At 38.8% G+C, this 22,876-nt stretch overlaps 2 protein-coding genes across 3 annotated transcripts in view; both read left to right on the top strand.

Moving 5' to 3' along the window:
- The window catches only part of fstl1b (follistatin-like 1b), a 56,576-nt gene extending 51,744 nt beyond the window's left edge, over positions 1–4,832 (top strand). For both annotated transcript variants that reach the window (XM_052143239.1, XM_052143238.1), the window contains exons 9-11: positions 642–752; positions 847–935; positions 2,510–4,832. In XM_052143239.1, coding sequence (XP_051999199.1) covers positions 642–752; positions 847–935; positions 2,510–2,551 — 242 coding nt within the window. In that variant the 3' untranslated portion in view covers positions 2,552–4,832. The remainder of the gene's footprint in view (positions 1–641; positions 753–846; positions 936–2,509) is intronic.
- A 1,122-nt stretch (positions 4,833–5,954) lies between these two features.
- Positions 5,955–20,342, top strand: lrrc58b (leucine rich repeat containing 58b). Its single transcript, XM_052142780.1, has 4 exons — positions 5,955–6,513; positions 15,226–15,354; positions 16,609–16,886; positions 17,618–20,342. Exons 1-4 carry the CDS (start codon positions 6,059–6,061, stop codon positions 17,809–17,811), a joined length of 1,056 nt encoding a protein of 351 aa, XP_051998740.1. The 5' UTR covers positions 5,955–6,058; the 3' UTR covers positions 17,812–20,342.
- The last annotated feature ends 2,534 nt before the right edge of the window (positions 20,343–22,876 follow it).

Below are 22,876 nucleotides of genomic sequence, written 5' to 3'. Positions count from 1 at the left end.
GAGGGGACTGATTTTCTTTTGTTCTTCTCTTGATGTGACCTCAAAACTAGCTGCATTTACACTGCATTGTAAACCAGAACATGGACCTGTTGATCTTTGTGGCCATGGTGGAGAAGTTGTTAAAGATTTGGAGAGGGATATATAACATTTGCAAACTCTGTGGATACTTAACTAACATACTACATAACAGCTTTCAAAGCAGCATTTGTTATAATATACAGAATCAAAAGCAAATATCCTGGCCAGAATTCCAAGAACTTCAGACTCATCTATGCAGTCATATTTGTTTCCCCTTGATAGTAGAAACAGTATTCCACATACCACAACAGTAATTTCCTGTCTTGTATTTGGGAATCTAGGACACAGACAAATTTTGGATGCAGGCACAGCCATGCAATGCATTCATGCCTTGTGGCAGCTCACGCTATTTACAACATAGTTTTTGAGGAATGAAGAGTTGGTAATCACTATTTAATATTTTAGAGCCTTCTGGTCCCTTGTATTGACAATTACAGCAGATTTCAGTAAAAATGTTGCTTCTCCATGCATGTATGCCAATTATGAATATAGTTGTGGGCAATGATTCATACTGTATATTCTGTGTGAATGTAGTAATGAACCCAGTATGTGTATAATAACAGAGTGTGCTCTGGAAGACGAGACCTATGAGGACGGAGCCGAGACACAGGTGGACTGCAACCGTTGCGTCTGCGCATGTGGAAACTGGGTCTGCACTGCCATGACATGTGATGGTGAGATTAAATCACCCAACTCATGTTATCATCATGTTTTTAATACAAAAACTTTGATTCCCTATTATCGTAAAATGATTGATGCTCTCCACAGAGAAAACCCCTGCTATTGAGACTGATGGAGGTCAGGAGATGACAGAGGAGGAGTGGACACGTCGCGTGGCTGAACTCAACAAGCATCAGGTCATCTGACCGGCTTTCTTCATATCAAACTAATGTCATTAGAGCTCAGAGTTATAATATTATAATAATGGAATCCTTGACGTCTCACATTTACTGTAAAAAAACATTGGCTACGCAGGCAGAATTTTAAGGTATCATAGACTCGCTGGCCATTAGGCTTTGAAACAGCCGTTAAATTGGACACATGGCCCTTCTCAAACCAGCATGCCACTATTCTTTCAAATGTGTTTTTATTTAGTGTTTATCCCTTTCATTTAGGGATGTCCTGATATCACGTCTGATACTGCGCTCATGTAATTTTACTCATGCTCATACACGTTATGTCCTAGTGTGATTTATTAAACTGCAAAGTTTGTGATTTAATGAGATAAATATATAGTTTGCATGTGCTGCACGCTTGAAATGTGAGTGCTTGTGATTGTGTGGAGCTTGTGTTGTGCCTACATAAAGACACAAAGTGTGCATACCTTTTTGAAATTCTTGGGCCATACACGGAAAACACCATCATGAGCATTGCATGCACTGTTTGAGCAGATAACTGCGAATATAGTGCTAATTGACATTGTAGTGTGAGGCACATACACGCTACATATGTATTTAATTAAATTGCAGCCTTTTGTGGTTTAAGGTGAGAAGGTACCATCCAAACACAGAGAAACGGAAAGGGCTTGATTCCAAAATAAAAGCTTCCACCAAAATAAAGGCTTAATTTAAATGAAAAAAGTATGTCAAAAATAGATCACTACTGTATGTCATGTAATATTCAATATATAACTACTACTAATAATAATAGAAATAAATGATTAGTAATTATATTTAAGCAATATCTCACATCTGTGATGCTCTGTTTTGCAGCACTTTATTTGACAAAAATAATTCCAATGTTTTATTTTGGATTGTGCTGTGAAGTTCTGTATAAAAGCACTAAATTTGATACAAAATAATACAAAATTATGTTGAAAATTAATTGCTCAATTTTCATTTGATTACATTTTAATGAATTAATTTAGTAAGTCACCATTTTGAACTGTTGATATGGAGTTAAAAAACGAAACAAAAAAATTTATTGGTATTGGCGAGTACTAAAAGGAAGTATCAGTACTAGATCTCGTTCTCAACCAATTAAAAAAATGAAAATTATTTTAATATGTGTCGGGACATCCCAACTTAAGTATTACATTGCAGGCACATAGACAGTACAGACTTCAGTAAAAGCAAGAGCTTGCTGATTAAAGGAATATTTTATAGTCTTACAAAACTATAAAACTATCAAGTAAAATGAAGTAAAGCATAATAATAGCTTTTAATATAGTGTGACTGGCATTGTAACTAGTGTTTCATTGTGTGGCCATGTCAAGTCAAAACAGGTTTACTTAAGCCTTAGTTTGTAGCCTTGATATTTCAACTGACTTTTTACAGGGCTGTAAACTGCAGGTAGTGACCTTCCTCATAGGCAGTTAAATTACAAAATGGTTACTGCTTTTTGATTTTCTGAGTGAAATACAATCTTGTACTGTCAGTTTGTTAGCCCAGGGCAGAAATGGGCTGACTTGTAACATTTTTCCCTCTATTAGGAAACCGTGGAGAAGATGAAGACCAGCACAAAAGAGGTCTAAAACAAGAGATGAGAGGAGAGAGATGTGGAAGAAATTCCTCTCCTAGTAATCACAATCAAGACTTCTGAGATTACGAACTATTATGTTAAATGTGTTATTGGAAGAGTTAGGTTATTTCCTATTACTTTCATTGCTATCCTTATTGCATCTATTTTTGTTTGATTTGAATTACAGTATGTTACGTGTGTACTTTTATATCTATTTTACAATTAGCTTTCCACCATTTTGTACGTTCATTTGTATGTCTTCAAGTGCTGTAATTTGTTTTATTGTATCACTCCAAAATTGGCTGAATAGGCCTCAGCACTTTGTTTTGGGGGCTCTCTGTTTTATTAACTATTGTTTTATTGTATTATTCTTTTTACCATTTATTTGTCTGTCTACAGTTATATGTGGTAATATGTTATCTGTGTTTGAGACAATAGCAATAGAAGAAGAGAGAATTGGGAAAGAGGAGGGAGTGAGTTTGACAACCAAAGATAACTAAGAAATCCACCGAGAATACAAACTGCTAGTTTGATCACAGCTTCAAAACAAGAGATGTCCTTTATTACTGTAAGAAGGTATATATTCAGCAGCTGAGGCTTGGCCATGCCCTCTCTCTCTCTCTCTCTCTCTTTCACTCTCATCATTGTGAAGGCAGTCATAGTCTTGAGACCTTTCGTAAAGGTGCTAATGTTATTATTCTTCTCTTTTGCTGCTTTGTCCTCTCGCTTTAGAATGTAGATGATACTAAGGGCAGAAACATGCTTGATGCAAGTACACATACGCAGATGCAAGCGCTTTGCCAACACATTGCCAACATGTGGGTGATAGTTACCTTTAAAAGTTTTAATAATCTGGTAAGTTGCTATAAATATATTCACTTTACCTTACTTGCTCAGCAATATTTTCGTCAAACTCTTGCTCTAATATAACAATTAAATTGAAAGAGAAAACTCATCGTAGAAGTGGACAGTTCACACTAATATCCGCTATAGCGCCCTTGTGGCAATGCTGAGAATGCAATACATATTTGAATTGTGTTATGAATTGTGGTTTGACATATTTTGGAACGCCACGACGCACAAAATCGAGCTTGCGTAGTTACTGTAGCATCTGCGTTCAAGTACTTGCATAGAGTAGGCCTATGTTTCGACCTGAAACAGGACAAACAACATTAATTTTGTAAACAGCAAATGAGACATAAAGTGATGAAATGTGGCTCAGAAGGCAGAGCAACAATACTTTTGAATTTTAAAGCTGAATTGTGTAATTTCTGCGCTACTAGTGTTCCCAAACAGAGTTGCGATATAAAGATGTTTTCTTACAGAGTATTTTAACATTGAGAAAATTACACAGTCAAGCTTTAATATCATAATAGGGTGGCAAACCTGCCATGATATTACTTGACAAACTTGCTCTTTCTGCAATGACCAATGTCACTGCAGGCCTTCTGTGAACATCCTTGAATTAGAATAGATCAGCTCCTTCATAGATTAGCACAATTTTGCAGCACAAATGTGTTAGCTAAACTTGAGATTTTTTTTATGTTAGTTGCTAGAGGCAGTTTATTCTGAAACTCTTAAACTGTGCTCAGTCCCACTCTGATGCTGTTTTTCAATAGATAATAATTAATGAACGAGCAGAAATCAGATTCATATTGGACCTGAACTGAGGCTAACTGTGTTCTATCAACTAACAATTTTAGCTCTCAGAATCAAGACTGAGTACAGAGAGAGTGATGTGAAACCAAAGCCTGATGTTTAGGATGTTGAAAATATACGAAAATCTCCAGGTGTACAACTACTCTGGACCCAGCAACTACTTTATACCTGTTACGTAAAATAACTTTCAGAAAAGTAATAGAGTCGCTATTGCCTCTGTAGAGTAGTTGCATTCTTACAGAAGCAAGAGGGTTTGTGTGTATGCGCGAAAAAAAAAAAAAAAAAACGTTGTTTGTGTGCGTGTTAGCTTGTTGAATTTCCACTTAATTCCACTAACAGTATGATTCCTTTGTTGTAATGAGTGCCTTAAATACACAAACAGCATGCCATAAAGTGGCCTCTTCTGTAGGTATACACCACCTAATATAGGACACAGTGTACATTATCTTTACAGTATTATGGTAGACACCTAGTAATTGCTTTTTTATATGTCTGTATGTCTTATTCAGTGGGGCAGAATTAAAACATTTTATTGTAAAAAAATATTTCATTTCCTTCTATGAATAATATCTGAAATGTACTGTGTGTTATACTAAGCATGTAATAATTAAAATAAAAGGCACCACAATTTGATATCCCAAGCCTCTCCAGACTGTCAAAAACTATGGTGTGGAGTATATGTAGATAGTGTTGGGAGTAATCTAAATACTTTTTAGTACAATAAGAAGTGTATTGCATTACATTTTAAATTCTTGTAATCAGATTGTAGTTATTGACTTTCAAGTAATTTAATTACTTTTTAGTACATTACTTGGGTTACACATATTTGTGAAATAATATTATTTTTATAAAATGCATTTAAAACATGAATCATGTTAATACGTCCATCTCTGCATTTCTGCTGAAGAGTCACTAATAAGTAATTGTCAGGGAAAACGTGTGTTGCTGAGTTTGGGACTTGGTTCGACAATGGGTGAAATGTAGGTAATACAGATGGAGTTTTTTGAGCGGAAAAAAACTTTTCTTTAAAAAGCGTTTTAAGATAATGTCTTAAAATAAATAATGTGACCACTTTTTCAATTACGTAATCAGTAAAGTCAGTACTTTCCCAAATTACCCAACTTGCATTTGTATATGCTACATAAATTATTGCAGCTAAACAAAAATGTTAAAACAATTTCATATTTCAGCTTTTGTATTTTTGTATTTTTTTTCTATAAAGTGGTTACATAAGTGACAAGTTCTTGCACAGAGATGGTTAATCAAGCTTGAAAAGTGTGTAAGAATCAAATTGTCAACACTGTGTCTTTAGATTCAGACATGTAGTCAGATTCTGGAGTTATTCAATTATGCAGCATGACAAAGACATCCATTTTAAACAGCCAAATGCATACCATTAACAGGTGTAGAATTAAATCTGTACATTACAAATGAACAGCCAAGGTCATGAAAACTCACTCCTTGCATAATGAATATTAGCAACAGCTGTGATTGCATAACCATCAAAGTGCCCACAAACATTAAAAAATGTAATGCATTGTACTTGAATTGTAATTCAAACACGGTTTTCAAGAGTTAGGATCAGAAATGTTATATTTCTGGTCCATGAACACTGGAATTTTCATAGGAGTTCATTGTATAGTAGCATTCAACTTTTCTCTCTCTATTACTAGTAAAGGGTTAATCCAGTGGGGTGGAACAAGCATCCAGCTCAGCCCTGAAACATGAATGATAAATCACAGACTGTAATGTGTGCGTGAGGCCATGAGGCCGGACGGGGGTTATACATGGATGTCGGCGGCTCTTTGTGTTGGAAATAGACTGTATTCGGAATCAACTAGAACTGTTTTTGCTAAATAAAATGGAGGGGTTTGAAGGGGTCAAAGTCGGTGAGGGTGTTTTAGATCTGTCCCGTTTGAATCTGAACAATTTAAATTTTGATATTGTTAGCGAGAAACGACGGAAAGACGCGAAACATCTTTATGTGTGTTATAACCGAATCTCGCTTCTGTCCGACTCCATTTGTTTATTCTCTAACCTGGAGTTTCTGGACATCAGCAATAACACGCTGTCGGTCATCTGTGGGGACATCACCCGTCTGAACAAACTCAAAACACTCGTAGCCAAGAATAACCGTTTAAATGAGTTTTCTCTGCCTAAAGACTTCGGCTCTCTGCAGCTGGAGGTGTTGAATCTGAGTGGAAACAGGTTTGAAGAGATGCCGACCCAGTGTTTGCAAATGCAGCAGCTACAGTCCCTTTCACTCGGAGGAAACAGACTGAAAAGCATCCCAGCAGAGATAGACAATCTAACCAGGTAATGTTGCATCGATTTACCGTCTATGTAGGCAGCTCACTAGGTTTATATATATATATATATATAGCTTTGCAGATCCTTGGCATTCTAGCTGTCAGTTTGTCCAGATACTCCAGGGACATTTCACCCCACACTTCCTGTAGCACTTGCCATAGATGTAGCTGACTTGTCGGGCACTTCTCACGCACCTTACAGTCTAACTGATCCCACAAAATCATAATGGGGTTAAGATCCATAACACTCTTTCCCAATTATCTGTGGTCCAATGTCTGTGTTTCTTTGCCCACTATAACCTTTTCTTTTTGTATTTCTGTTTCAAAGGTGGATTTTTCTTTGCAATTCTTCCCATAAGGCCTGCGCCCCTGAGTCTTCTCTTTACTGTTGTACATGAAACTGGTGTTGAGCGGGTAAAATTCAATGAAGCTGTCAGCTGAGGACATGTGATGCGTCTATTTCTCAAACTAGAGACTCTGATATACTTCTCCTCTTGTTTAGTTGTACATCTGGCCTTCCACATCTCTTTCTGTCCTTGTTAGAGCCAGTTGTCCTTTGTCTTTGAAGACTGTAGTGTACACCTTTGTATGAAATCTTCAGTTATTTGGCAATTTCAAGCATTGTATAGTTTTCATTCCTTAAAACAATGATTGACTGACGATTTTCCAGAGAAAGCAGTTTCTTTTTTGCCATTTTTTACTTAATATAGACCTTAAGGCATGCCAGTCTATTGCATACTTTGGCAACTCAAAAACAAACACAAAGACAAAGTTAAGCTTCATTTAATGAACCAAATAGCTTTTAGCAGTTTTTGATATAATGGCAAGTGATTTTGTAGTACCAAATTAGACATTTAGCATGATTACTCAAGGACCAGGTGTTGGAGTGATGGCTGCTAGAAATCGGGCCTGTCTAGATTTGAAAAAAAAAAGTACTTTTTTAAAATAGTGATGGTGCTGTTTTTTTTACATCAATAACGTCCTGAGAATACTTTGTGATCAGTTGAAGGCCACTTTGGTGAATTAAAGTACCAATTTCCTCCCGAAACAGCAAAATCTGTACAATATTCCAAACTTTTGTCCACCAGGGGTAGGTGGGTGTGTGTGTGTGTGTGTGTGTGTGTGTGTGTGTGTGTGTGTGTGTGTGTGTGTGTGTGTGTGTGTGTGTGTGTGTGTGTGTGTGTGTGTGTGTGTGTGTGTGTGTGTGTGTGTATATATATATATATATATACACCTGTAGTTCAGCTATTTCAAGAGTGTTGCATCCTTCTGAAAGGTATCTCAATAGTTCAGCTATTTCAAGAGTGTTGCATCCTTCTGAAAGGTATTTTACAATATTTGACTTCAGTGTCAGCTAAATCTCTTTTTTGTCCCATTTTACCTGAGGTAATGAAGCTGCCTAATAATTATGCACACCTTGATATAAGGTGTTGGTCACATTCACAACACCCTCACTCATTACACAAATACATACCACCTGAAAATGATTGAATCCAATAAGCAGTCAAATTTATATGGTTTGGAGTTGAAGAATGTGCATGAAATAATTATAAGATCAGAATACTCACTTGCCTAATAATTGGGCATGCAATATATATATATATAATCCTTACACAACCTCGTTGAAACCCTTATACAATCACACCAATCTTCTGCTTGGCAATGGTGTATGAGCCCCACTCTTGCAGTATTCCTGTATAAGCAGGCGTTCAGTCACCATTTCTGTCTGAATTTTCTCTCTGTATAGATCACTTCTTTCAAGCGGGTGAGCCCACTGCCTTATTACAGGTGGGCTACCAACTAGAATCAACACAACCACTTATTATATGCTTTTGGACTTCCTTTTAACTCATAAGCACTCCCATAAGAAATAAACCTACTTTCCCAACCTTGTTGTGAGAAGGTTAATAATCGATACTGTGTATATCTATATGGTTCATATAGATCCCAGACTACATTAGTTTCCATCTGGCATCTGCCACATGGGACTATTCATTTACTCTTCAATATGACTTATAAGTCATCGGCCTGCGGCCTGTGACTCCTTATAACTATATCTATTTAGTCTTATATCTCTGAGAGTGTAATGTCACATAGTGTGGCATGATGGGATATTGTTCCCCATAGTGCTTGCAGCAATGACGAGTGAACTGAATCAAAAGTGTACGTCTCCGGTTACACATGTAACCTTGGTTCCCTGGGATTAAGGGAACGAGACATTGCAAAAGCTGTCTGCACTACTACTTCAGAGTCTTATAATACGAGTGACTCACTCTTTTCCCTCTGTCAGAAAATTCTGAAGAAATGGTGACCGAGCGCCCGCTTATATAGGCCTACAGCGGGCCAAAAAGGGCAGAGCTCAGACACCGTAAAGCAGTTCAATGGAAAGGAGGAGGCGCGAACCAGCCTGGCGATATAAACTATATTTTAATGATTAACTTAAACAAAAGACTAACACACACACATGACTCGTCGCACCACCATCCGCAATCAGCCTTTATCCCTCTCGGAGGCTTAATTAGCCTGATAAGGGACCGGGTGTGTATAATCACGACCCATCCCCGCCCTCCGCCCTGTAATGGACACCATTGCCAATCTTAAGATTGTCGTGATTGTATAAGGGTTTCAACGAGGTCGTGTAAGGACACTTCCTCATAGTGCTTACAGCAGTGTCTTGTCTTGTTCTTCATCTCAGGGAACCAAGGTTACACATGTAACCGGAGACGTTTTCTATTATTTTAATTGATAATCAATTTGTTGTTTTTTTCATGTGTTCTCAAAATCTCTTCCTGTTAGTCTTTTGTAATTCTAAAAGTCAGTTTCTTTATGACATCATCCTCCTGGAAGTGACAATTGTTTGTGGGAAAACAAAAGCACATACATCAAAGGATTTATGTATACTGTGTTGTTTTGTGCTATTGGTTTGGTTTGTCTCACTCATTGTGGTCATTTACAATGTTGATTGATTATCGGTTATTTGATGAAAGTGAAGGCAGCACATGTGTTCTGTGAAAGGAGCTGCTTGGTATTCTGAGTGAGTTTTGATTAACATATGAAAATCAATCCAACATATTACACAACATTTTTAGAGGTAGAGCTAGGCCAGGCAAAAAATGTAGGTGAAACAGGATATGTAGTCAACATGAAGTTACTCAACTAGTCTGAAAGGATGAGTATGGTAATGAATCTTTTGAAGTATAATGTGCGATCAGTCACAGTGTATATGAGCCAAACCCTCACTTCACATTCACATTTGGATGCTGGTCCCACACTAATACATATGCTTTCTATTCTTGAAAAGAGAATAAAACGGCAGAATATTATTAACAGGCCTGACACAGGGACCATTTTCATTAGGAATAACCAGTAATGTGACATTTTCATGCTCTACTTCATGCTGGCTTATGCAACTTCAAAAGTTGTTTAAAGCTTGTGCTCTGAACAAAGTGCAATGTGTACAAAAAAATTAGGTCATTCTGACTCGATGATATGATCATGCTTTTTTAACGCTCTCCATAATTTTTTACCTAATAACTCTCCTTATGCTGTTCAGTTCATTCTGTACCTTATTAGTGTTAACCTTAATTATTACTCACGTGCATATTAACGTCATGGTTGGGAATGGAGGGAACGAGACGTTGTGTCAATTGTAGTGACACAAGGGGTCTTCCTTGGGAGCCGCGCTTGCCTCTGAACTTGAGAAAACTTTTGCATGTTCCTCCCCCGGACATACGGGTATAAAGGAAGTGGGTGTGCGTCTGTCAGTCAGGTTTTTGCACTGAGGAGCCAAGAATAATGTATGCTGCATTACAGTGTTAGGAATAGTTCCATAGCAAGGGGGACACAACGTCTCATTCCCTCCATCAGGGAACGGATGTTACAACAGTAACCATGATGTTCCCCTTCTGTCACTCACTCAACCTTGTGTCGATTGTAGTGACGCAAGGGGTCCCATTTAAAAACGGCATGCACTAAACCGTGTTACGTGAACTGCTTGCCAGGTGCAAGCAGGCTGTTGCGTGCTAGAAGCAGCTGTGTCGGCCGCACGTAACCCTCCCCAACTCCCCCTATAAAAGGTGTCATATACCGCTCTTAGGTTCCCAGTACCTGCACGGGAACAGGTGACATGACCAGCATGGGAGCAAGCCCAGCAACGGCGGCCTTTTCTCTCTCTATGTCTCTCGCATAGGGTGTGAAGCGACTGGGGCTATCTTAGCGCTATGAAATGCGTCTGGGAAGGCAGTCGTTCAGCCATGGAAAATACATCACGGGGAGTTTGCCTGAGGAGGGAACTAAGCCCGCGGAGCCCTACCCCTTGTCAAGTGTGCTCGGACCCGAAAGGGGGCAGGCACAGCCTGAGTCTGGAAGGCCAAGGAAATGGAGCTGCTCAGAACTTCTAGAGCTCTGCGTGTGGTCCAAATAGATACGCAAGTCACGTACCAAACACAGCAACAAGAAGGCTGGGTCTGCCTCCTCCCGGAGCAGCTTGCTTGCAGGTTCACGACCTGGTCCCCGAAGGGGGTCTAGGAACCTTGGGCAGGTAGCCCAGTCATGGTCTTAGGATGTCGTGATCATCTGCCGGACTGAACTCCAGGCAAGTGTTGCTGACATAGAACAGAGATCAGGAGGGCCGTCTGCAAGGAGAGGGCTTTGAGCACGACTGAATCAAGCGGCTCAAAGGGGGGTCTCTGAAGGCCTTAGAGGACCACTGAGAGATCCTAGGAGGGGAACTGGCTTGGCCGGGAAGGGTTCAACCTCCGGGCGCTTCTAAGGAACCTGATAATCAGGTTGTGCTTACCAAGGGACTTGACGTTTACGTCCACTGCGTAATGGTGGGCTGTGATAGCAGCGACATACACCTTCAAGGTGGAGTGGGACAGCCTCCCCTCCAACTTCTCTTGCAGGAATGAAAGCACTGACCGCATCTCTGCGGGTCTTAAGATCTGGAAGAACACCAATTTGTGAGCATACGCCACTTGAGGGCATAAAGCTGCCTGGTAGAGGGAGCTCTGGCTTGGTTGATCGTGTCTACAACTGCAGGTGGTAGACCGCTTAAGTCTTCCACGTCCCGTCCAGGGGCCAGATGTGGAGGTTCCAGAGGTCTGGGCGCATGTGTCAGAGGATGTCCCATCCCTGAGAAAGAAGGTCCTTCCTCAGGGGAATTTGCCAGGGAGGCACTGTCGCGAGGAGGGTGAGGTCCAAGAACCAAGCCCGAGCGGGCCAGTAAGGAGCCACTAAGGTGACCTGTTCCTTGTCCTCCCTGACCTTGCACAGCACCAGTGCAAGAAGGCTCACTGTGGGAAATGCGTACTTGCGCAGCCCCCAGGGCCAACTGTGAACGTGTCTGTGCCGAGAGGGGCCTCCATTAGGGAGTACCAGAGTGGGCAATGGGAGTTGTCCTGGGAGGCAAAGAGATCTATCTGTGCCATGCCGAACCGGTCCCAGACCAGCTGGACCACCTGGGGTTGGAGCCTCCACTCTCCGCTGAGCGTAACCTGTCGCGACACCGCGTCGTGGTCTCCCGGGATGTGAGTGGCGTGCAGCGACCTGAGTTGCGGCTGACTTCAAAGGAGGAGATGGCGGGCGAGTTTTGGCATATGACGAGAGAGCACGCCACCGAGGCAATTTATGTATGCTACCGTTGTGGTAGCATACATAAAATCAAGACGTGCTTGCCCCGAACTAGCGGGACAATATTCCGCAGGGCAAGGAATACAGCCAATAACTCGAGGCAGTTGATGTGCCAATGCAGGTCGGGGCCCCGTCCAGGAACCAGCGGCTGCATGCCCGTTGCACACAGCGCCCTAATCCAGTTGAGAGACGTCTGTGGTGACCACGACACGTCTGGACTTCTGGTGTATGGGGACTCCTGTCCGCAGAGAAGGGGTGATTAACACACGGTATGTGCCGCGCCGCTGAAACGGGGCAGGAGCCGGGCGAACTGAATCGCGTAGCCAAGTCGGATGGTCCTGTCAGGCGGCGGCGTTCTCAGGGCACAGGTGGATCGCAACAGCTCTATCCACCTGCGGGACCTCCGTGTAACCGTGGGCTGCCCCGCCATCCACGGTAGTGAGAGCAGAGGGAGCAGAGGTCACATCCGGGCGATGACCTCCACCACCGCGTCAGCTCGTCATGCACTTCCGGGAAGAAAGGACAGGGGGGAGGGGGGCCCAGTTTTATCACAGAGGAGCCATGCAAATTTTCTTTCCATAAGATGGAAGGCGAAGAGGAAATGCTGGCTGCTTCACTCCACTGAGTCATGTGAATGAGTCTTTAGTTTGCTGCGTCTGGGTTTGTTTTGCATTAAAAAAATCACTCCATCACTTTGATGCTGTGTGTTTGTTTGAGGTCAACCCGGTTACATTGCAAAGGTTTCGCCCTGTTGCAACTAGTGTTTAGATCTCACACATATCTGAGTGCAATGCCAGAATCTGTTAAATTGGGAATTACCCATAAAAAAATTATTTGTCAAATGTAAATTAATTGCATGCCTTAATTTCAACAGCCCTAGTTTAGATGCTTTAGATCTGCGGTTTTGTTCAATGTGAAAACTACATTTGCAATTGAAGCTCCATTTATACTGCAGTGCAGCTGTTTAACTGCACTGAACTGTAGGTGAACTACACAAACTACAACTGTACTGCATTGATTTGAAAATGTACTTCACTGAACTGTGATTATTTTGCAATGTACTGCAGTTATGCCAGTGTGGAATGCAGGTATACTTCACTGAACTGTAATAGTACTACACTGACCTGCAATTGTACTGTAGTGCACTGTATCAGAACTGCAGTTTAAAGGCATTGTAAGTGCAGTACAGTTTGTCAATGTAGTACAACAACATTGTACTACACAAAACTGCACTTTTACTACTTCAGTCAGACTGCAGTTTAACTGCAGTTGATTTTTGTAAGGGATCGCATTGGGGATGGCACTTTTAGCATAACCACATGTGCTAAAGTATGTTAAAAACGATAAAAAATATTTATCATCTGCTTATATTGAAGTGCAGCTGTTGTAATGACAAGTGCTTATTTTCTAAACTAACCAGAGAAAATACTCTCATTTGGGCTTTGTTTTATCCTGGCTGCCCTGCAGTGACAATGCATGTGAATGGTATGTAGATCTGCAGGCTGCAGTATCAGTTTTGCAGAGGAATGGTGACCGCAGTGCTGGAACAGCACAGCTTGCTGAAGCCAACGTGGCTGGGTGCCATCCCATCATAAAGCAATATCTGCCCTGTTGGCCCACATTACACACAGAGTTGGTCCTTTTTGAGTGATCTGGGCCTCTTTTCCCTTTGCCGTCTCTGTCTACTGTGGTAATTGCAGAGACTAAGCCAGGATGGATTGGCATAGGGAATAAGGTATTGAAGCAAAAATGAATGCCTCTCCTTAGGGCCAGTTGTGTTAAATGGTTGAAAATCTCTCTCAAGTTTCTCTCTCTCTCTCTTTCCCCAATTGTCTAATTATTCACAGCTATTTTGACAGTAATAAGATTTAGGAGAGGAGGACATTCTTTGTGTGAAGCCCTCTATAGTCTTTGGGCTTCATTGGACGTGTGTTGTCTAGGACACAAGTGTTTGTTAACACAGACACAACAAAAAGAGATGTTAGCAGAAGATCTCTCCATTATCATTAAACCTTGATCTGTTTTGACTGTTTCCTTACAACCTACTTTTGCTAAATGCCAGTGTTTGATTTCTTCTGCATTTCCAAATATGTGACTATCATTATTCATTTCTGTCCACTACGTCATGTGCATTATTTTGAGGGGGCCCACCTTGTCATGATTAAACTGCTGAATGACCTCCTTGCTTCGGGGACAGTTGCATTTGCGTTATTGGAGCATTTGTACATAGTTTTATTAAAGCTGCCAAGAGACACCACAAAATGAATGAAATATTTAATATAATGTAGGCTTAAATGGCTGCTATGCCCATACACCATCAGCCTCTGTATACGTGGGAGTGCCTGCACCCAAATCTGCTCTGGCAGATAGTGAGGACACATTTTAATGAACATCTGTGGGTGAAATACTAAATGTCAAGAGCTATGTTTGAAGAATTGTGTGTCAAGTTCGGACCTTTTGCTGGGCCAGTCGCATCAAGCTACCGTACACCAGTATCGTACACAAATGGTCAAAACACGTTGTCATTTTGCAAATAAAGTGTTTCTATCACCTTAATGTGCATTTTGACCAATGCCTATAGCGCATAAAGTGAATTTTGAGAGTTAATGCTCATGAAGCATTTCCTGTCAGGTTTTCTTAAAGTACAAATGTAAATTTTGCATAGAAATATTTGGATGGAAACACAGTAATTGGCTTAATATTGCTCTCGTCTAGAGTTAAACTTACTGGCAAACCATAGAGATATAAGATTTGAGAGAAAAATATTTTTTGAGTCTTGTGTTCCGTTCAGTGAATCCATCAAAACAGTTCACATATCAGTCTAAATTAATAATTTGAGAATCTATTTCCATTAATCACTTATTAAAAAGTTCCATTGAAAAGTCATGGAAATTAATTGGTCAAAAACTGTGGGAACACTGCATGTAACAATAACTAATCTGGCTGGTATAAATGTGGTCTTATTGAACTAATTTTGTCACTGATGCATTAATCTATTTTTGACATGTGTTGTTTGCACATAGTGTGCTTTCATTTATAATCACAATGGTGATAAAACTGATTATAAAAACCCATTTTCTCTCTCTAGCATGGAGCTATTGTATTTGGGTGGTAACCAGATCTCCTCCATCCCTGCTGAACTAGCTAACTTGACCTGCCTCAATTACCTGGTTCTGTGCGATAATCGCATCCAGAGCATCCCACCCCAACTCAACAGGTTTGTATTGATATGTACTAGGGATGTTCCAGGGTGGTTGACTAATCAACTAGTGGTTCAACAACCAACTAGTCAATTAGTGGGGGTACTTAACAGTGAAATACAGTCAGCACAGTAAAACCCTCTGCAAGTATTTCCGTCTCTTTAATGCTTTATGCTTAGTCTTTTTATGTGCTGATGTAACACCAAAGCCCTGCATCGACAATACATTTCAAGACGATCACTGTCAGACGTTTTCTGTCATTCTTTGTTGGAGCTTTTCTTATTACTTTTCTTAATTGATAGCTTTGTGCAATCAGACGTTATAGTTCTTTAGTCTATTTATTTGTTGAAAATCCATTAGTCACCATGTTGAATCACTGCGCTTGGCATCCAAATTTCCATCTGAAACGGGTCTGATTGAGGTCACGTGAACAAAACTGAGCATATTTATATATTTTTGGGTTCCTTTACACTGACAAGTTGGCTAGTTTTTCAGACAACTGACCGACTAGTAGATTATGAAAATTTGTTATTTTGCACATCTCTAATATTTACTGTGCCCATGCTTCATTTTGAAGTGCCAAGTGTGCTCTCTAGGGCACCCAAATTTCACATTAAGCATCAAGTATCAATTTAACACTTTATCAAAATTGTTTATCATACACATTGTTCTTTAACCAATCAGATTTAAAATGTATTAATAATATAAATGTTTTAATATTATAATGAACTACATAAGCCCAACAATATGCAAAATCAACATGAAATAGGCTGACAATTTTGTAAATGCATAAAAAACATCAGAAATGTAACTTACCAGCCTAACAAATGAACCTGGGCCAAATGTTGTAACAAGCTGCTGAATATGAGAAATGGACAGCCATTATGTTAATAAAAACATGAATAAGATTTCAGTCAGCACAAACCATGTTAATTGTCATTGCAAGTGAATCGAAGTTTAATGTATATTTAATTGACCAATTTGTTATATTACCTTTCATAGATTTATGCATGGTTTGAGAATCTTGGCATTTGCCTAATTTGCATCTACCATGTGACTTTTGCGTCAAAATTCAGTAGAGTTTTATAGGACACCGGCTTTGACGTCAATAACAAAAGATATGATCCATTTTTAAAGTTGATAAGCCTGTTTATTTTTATATTCTAACTATGCATGATTAAATGGTGTTTTTGCCATTTCTTTCCTGCAACCTCTGCCCTAAAATATTAGTTAAATGTTTAATCAGGGTCTTTTATCTTCTATCTTGACAGACTCCATTCTCTGCGCTCTCTTAGTCTGCATAATAACTTGCTGACCTATCTTCCAAGAGAGATCCTGAGCCTGGTGCATCTTAAGGAGCTCAGTCTCCGCGGCAACCCCTTAGTCGTGCGCTTCGTCAAGGACATGACATATGACCCCCCATCACTACTGGAGCTGTCTGGACGCGCCATCAAAAGTAGGAACCTTCTGTACTCTCATCAAGACCTCCCAACCAACCTGGTCAACTATCTCGACATGGCCAGCAAGTGCCCCAACCCCAAGTGTGCAGGTGGGAGAAAAAAGATTAAAAGAATTAGATCAGTTGGGAGAAATTAGGTTTAAAAAGAAACAATAAGACCATATACTCACTGCAAAGTTTTGGGACTAACAACGGTATTTAAATGCCCTTAATTATTGGTTTGTGTATGTACGGAATACAGGTGTCACTCCCAAAAATGTGATAGATGATGTAGCAATGACAACCAAAGCAACGTATTAATGCCTAGCAAACGCAGCTTCATGATTGCTGTAGGAAAGTGGAAAGCCACAGTCTACCAGCAGATTAATATTGTGGAGGATGAGCGATTAAGAGATTTAATACCCTTTGCAATGAATATGCAACCTATGGGGAAACTAGTTATTTCAATTACTCAAACATCCACTTAGACTTTGGGAAATGTTTAATGTTACTTGAATTGTGCATTGCAATTTTAGTGCATTGTCTTTATATTGTGGAAGGCTTTGTTTGTAAAATGTTAATAAAGCATTAAATTGTTACATATTGTTTAGTTTTTTCCTAAGATGGAAATAATTGAATTTTGACAAGAGTCAAATTTCAGCACTTTCAAAATCTGTGATTAATCACAGTTAACTACAAACAAATGATGCTATTTATTGTGATTTAAAAATGTAATCGCTGACAGCACTGATTTATATCAATGCAAGTAATTAAAATTGAACATCATATTGTAATGTAAAATTTGCTTCTAACCAGAGTATATCTAATCATCTCATATCCAGGTGTTTATTTTGACTCATGCGTCCGTCATATCAAGTTTGTGGATTTCTGCGGGAAGTATCGCCTACCCCTGATGCACTACTTGTGCTCCCCAGAATGCACCTCTCCCTGCAGCTCCAATCCTCAGAGTGACGCTGACTCGGACGACGACCACAGTGTGCCCGCTGACCGCCTTCAAAGAGTTCTGCTGGGATAACCTTGCTCACCCCTCACAGGATCTTGCTCTCTCAAAACATTATCAGCAATAACATTGAACTTTGCTCTAAATTCTCTCAACTTAAGCCAAATCGTATTGCCAAGTGAGTGAGAATGCATCAGAAGTTTTTCCATTTTTACTAATTTAACAAATGCCTTACCTTGCGATGGCAAAATAAATCAAACACTGGTAGTTCAGAATATTTGTTGTTTAGAATAGTTATATTAACATTTTTCATCAAGCTGTATCGCTCTTGCACTTTTGCAGTACATAGAAGAAACAGTTTTTGTACACATTTATCTTTTGCTCTGCAAAAGATTGCTTGGTCTCAGAGTTGAGATGGTGGATTCAAGGAGATATTGTCTCATAATGCACAAAGATTTACTATGAAATTCATAAAACATTGAAAGAACTATTGCTTTTGGGGGTTTTAAATGGGTTTAAATGTGAAAGGAATTGCAAACAGGTTTTCTGAACACTCCCACAGTCATTTATTGGTTGGATTTACAGATAATCCCGCCCCAAGCTCAGGCCATTGGTTGAGCCAATGTTGCTGTGTCAGGCTGGTTGGCATTCTCAAAATAACAGACAGCTTTACACTTTGGGGGTAACCAACTTTCAAATGCTCAATGCTTATCATGTAACCTTGCTTGAAGTTGTCTCGAAATATTAGGCTTGGTTAGTAGAAAGTATTTTAACATCCAAAAACATACACATTTCACCTATTAAAAAGTGTTTCTTTGTGATGTACAGTATTGTTGTAGTCTACAATGCTGAGACCTCACAGCCTAACACAGCTTCCCAAACAGTTAATGCGCTTATTTTTCTGCAAAACTTTAACATATTGCGTTTTGTTATCAATCTTTGTATTGAATATGCTAACACTAAGGTTGTCTCTGCTGTTTGTTAATCTTCTCATGCAGTCACAAACTAGAACAGCATTTGAATCCTGAGATAAACAGTGACAAAGGTCATCAATGCCTAAAGTGTAGAACTTGTATTGATGGTTAATTCTTCATGTAGACCTCTTTTATATCAACTATAAATATATGATAGTGTTACAGAGCCAATAGCAAACATTGTTAAGTGGGTGTGGCATTTTTCTAATGTGTTGATTGAATTTTAGCACTACAAGGAACAGAAGTGTTTGTTTTTTTAAAACAACCTTTCTTTGTTCTTGAAGCTTAAAATATTATTCACTCACTTAAGTTTCTTCATGTTTGTCTTACACTTTAGGCTTAACCATTGTCGTATTGACTATGTAAATAATTAATTAAAAAAATTCTGAGTTTTTAAATTTACATTTACATTTATGCATTTGGCAGACGCTTTTATCCAAAGCGACTTACAGAGCCGTTATTACAGGGACAATCCCCCCGGAGCAACCTGGAGTTAAGTGCCTTGCTCAAGGACACAATGGTGGTGGCTGTGGGGCTCAAACCAGCATCCTTCTGATTACCAGATTACCAGTTATGTGCTTAGACCACTACACCACCACCACTCCAATAAAATAATATCTAAGGATTTTATACAAAATAATCTTTTGTGATATTTGTAATATCAGTGACAAGATAGAATGTATTTTATTTAAGATGATAAAGGAAGATTTGAGTTACACTCACTCCTCTAATGGTTTATAAACATGTATTTGCACTTCTAATGTAGAGTACCATATTAAAAATAATTTGTGTACGATTCACTGTGTATTATTTTTCCATATTTATGTTAATAAATTAATAAAGCCAGCCATTATGTTTTGTCAAAACCAATCAAGCAGTTAACCAATATTAAGATCATTGTGAACTTCACAACTTAGTTTTATAGATTTGATTTATAAATGGGAGAGTTGGACTGGGTAGTCTTTCTTCAATACTCTTTAAAAAGCATTAAGTATGTTGAGAGAATGACCAGAGTGTGCAGAACTGTAATCTGGGTAAATGGTGTCTGGTAGTTTTGATTTGTTCAACATTTCAAGTCACTAAACAATTCCCATTTTTTATATATATATATTTCAAGTTTTGATGGGTAGAAATGAGACTCAGACTTGGTTTGCACTACAGTCACAAAAAAACACTTAAGACTTAACCAAGACTTGTGAACAACACAATCTAAAAAGAGAAAAGGAGAGTGATCAATATAATACTTTATTAGTATTATTTTCCACGTTTTCAAATAAAGGCATTTCCAAACATAAAATATGAATGAGTTGTCATGTCCAAACACCTGGCATTTACAGTACATGCATGCTTTTATGGTCAGTATACAATGTTCTCAAACACAACAATTTCTTTTGATTAGAACACTCAAATTTATTTTTGCTCCATGTTGAGTTTAGTTACTTAAAATGAGCTAATGTAAAACAATTATAATTTTTTTGTCACAGCTTAATTTCACTGTCTGTAATCTATTTAATTTTGTAAAATGGATGTTCACTTAATTCATTTGTGTTGGGACAAATTAAAAACCTTTTGTTGGCCTTGACCAAATGTGCATGTGATGTCAGGTCCTCAGCATGCACTGTGGCATGAATAAAAACTGTGAATTATTGTCTTAATATTTGCCTATTATTACTGTTTTTGCACTGGTGGTGTTGTGTTTGTGCCTTTGGGTTTTGTGTCATTTAGATGAATCTATTTCTAAAAAGATTTTTTCCAAAAAGATTGTTGTGTGTCATTGTGGTCAGTGTGTTGCATGTCAAGGACCTCACATGCTGGGTTGGAAATATTGATTTAAAACTCATTGGCAAGATGTCGTCCTATATTGCTGTGACTACAAGCTCACAGTGTCAAAATCAATGACGGCACGTAACCCAATAGCAGATGCAATTAATTAGATTTATTTGAAAACATAGAGACCCTCCTGGGTGTTGAAAAAAAAACAGGAAAATTACACAGATAATGAAGATGGTGGAGCCCCTTGTGGTGACACAGACTTGGTTCAGATCCACCCAGGGTGCTGAGTATGAGCCGATGAGAATGCTCAGCTCGGGTATAGAGCATGCAGTCAGCCGGCTTGATGCCGAAAGGGTCTCTGTGTCTGGCAAAACAGCTGGAGGTACACACTGGGCTGGTAACACACACACACAGAGAATGAGGGTGAGAGCATCTAACACAGCAGACATGTCCAAAAAAGGGATGCAGAGATTGGCTGCTAGGAAGACAACAAGGAAAAACAAAGCAAAGAATCACTGGGAAATAAACAGCTAAACATAGAAGAGCGGCGTATTGCTCAAAATGTAGCGCTAAATGAATGAAGTATACAGAGAATGTTGGATGACTGGTAACAGGACTAAACATTTAGAGAAAAACCTGTGAAGTAGTGAGGAATGAAGAGGAATATATACATGATAAACAGGTGAAAACATTCATAAAAACAAGTTCGCGAGCTGGTGCGTTGAAACGTTCATAATTATAATAAGTTCAATAACATTTTTATTGTTTGTGTGAACTAGAGCTTTGGAGCATGGGAAAATGGTAAATGCTATTGTTATACAATCATTGTGTGGGCCGTTTGCTCACGTTTTTTTTATTTTTTATATATATATATAAAAAATGTATGCGATGTCTGCATTTCTCAGAACATATGTGATTACCTGTCAATTTTGTGACCTCTAACCTCTGGATAAATCAGAACTTTGACGCATTTAATGTATCATTTGATTTTAAAGGTGTTGCAGTTGTCAACATTGAGTCCCCTCAGAATCCATTAGCCAGACACTTGTCAGTTCAGATAGTCAAGAAAGGATTCTTCATTTGGCCAGCTAATATACAGGACTGGACTGCATTTACATATGAATGAATCTCCTCAGTGGTACTGAATACAAAAGGACTTTCTTTTCACCTTCCAAATTCAAAGTTTCACTCTATATAGGGCTCTCTTTCTTTTAAGTAAAAGGACCTGTAACACAAATAGTTCCCGCTCCTGTTTTCCACTTTGTTCTTTCCTGCTTTCAATCTCCTCTCTCTTGTCTGATGAGTTTTGAGGGATAGATGTGTTATTTGTCTCACAGTTTGACCACTTTTTAAGCACTTGTTTGGAGCTGAAAGCCCCATGATGCTAAGAAGACTGAAAGTGTCTCTTCTCACTTCAGTGCACCTCAAAGTAATGTTGTGGGTTGTTGAGATGTCTTTTACCATAGCTTGCACATTTTTTTTAATGTGCAAGCTTTTAATGAGCACATCTTTTATCTTTCCTCAGTGATTTGGTACTGTGTGAGTATTCTTAAGCATTCTACAGTTTAGAAATGCCTCTTAATGTCTCTGCTTTACTTGCTTAATTGTTTAAAATTCAAGGAACCAGGGAGTCTGAAAATATTTTTCCTGATACATTACATTGAATATATTATGGACTGACTAGCTAGAGAAATAAAAGTGCTTCAATAGTTTCAAAAATGTAAATGCTGTCATTATTTACTCACCCTGATGTTGTGCATTATAGTCCAATTCTTCCGAAGTCTTTACAGTGTCATTATTCACAGAAAATCATGCACAGCTATCATATGATTTCATGCTTTGAAAATGTAATTGTTTTGGACAATTTTTATTGTGCTTTTATATATATATTTTTTTTATTTATTTATTTATTTATTTTTTCAGAGCTTGATTGGTGTGGTAACTAAAAACCTGTCATTTTATGGAAAATAAGTTTATGACAGTTTTCTAAGATTCCCCTTTTGTGTTCCACAAAAGAAGGTCATACAGGTTTGAAACAACATGAAGGTGAGTAAATTTGGACAGAATTTTTATTTTTGGGTGAACTATTCCTTTAAAAGTTTTAAAATGAGAGATTTATTAAAATCAAATCTGTTTTAATCTGTCAGGGTTCTGAAAGCTGTTATTAAAGGCAAAGGTCAAGAAGTGTATAATGTTAAAATAATTAAACGTACTGGGCACATTGTACATTCCATATACAAGATATCTGTGGGCTTTACAGGCCTAATACTGAACCGCAGGAATGCAGTCAGCTATGTGGGCGACTAAGGGTTGGTCTTACTATTCACATTATTTCATCTTACTGGGGAAAGATGAAGAAGCCCTTTCTCTATAATTAAAATATTCAGAATTTC

Source organism: Xyrauchen texanus, chromosome 14, assembly GCF_025860055.1.
Source record: "Xyrauchen texanus isolate HMW12.3.18 chromosome 14, RBS_HiC_50CHRs, whole genome shotgun sequence".
Classification (NCBI taxonomy): domain Eukaryota; kingdom Metazoa; phylum Chordata; class Actinopteri; order Cypriniformes; family Catostomidae; genus Xyrauchen; species Xyrauchen texanus.
This window is presented reverse-complemented; position numbering and strand designations above follow the sequence as displayed.

What these genes read in the sequence shown, in the direction of transcription:
- lrrc58b (XM_052142780.1), top strand. Translation starts at nt 6,059, where the DNA reads ATGGAGGGGTTTGAAGGGGTCAAAGTCGGTGAGGGTGTTTTAGATCTG. An exon ending in GAGATAGACAATCTAACCAG is followed by an intron (nt 6,514 to 15,225) that starts GTAATGTTGCAT and finishes TTCTCTCTCTAG; the next exon opens with CATGGAGCTATTGTATTTGG. An exon ending in ATCCCACCCCAACTCAACAG is followed by an intron (nt 15,355 to 16,608) that starts GTTTGTATTGAT and finishes CTATCTTGACAG; the next exon opens with ACTCCATTCTCTGCGCTCTC.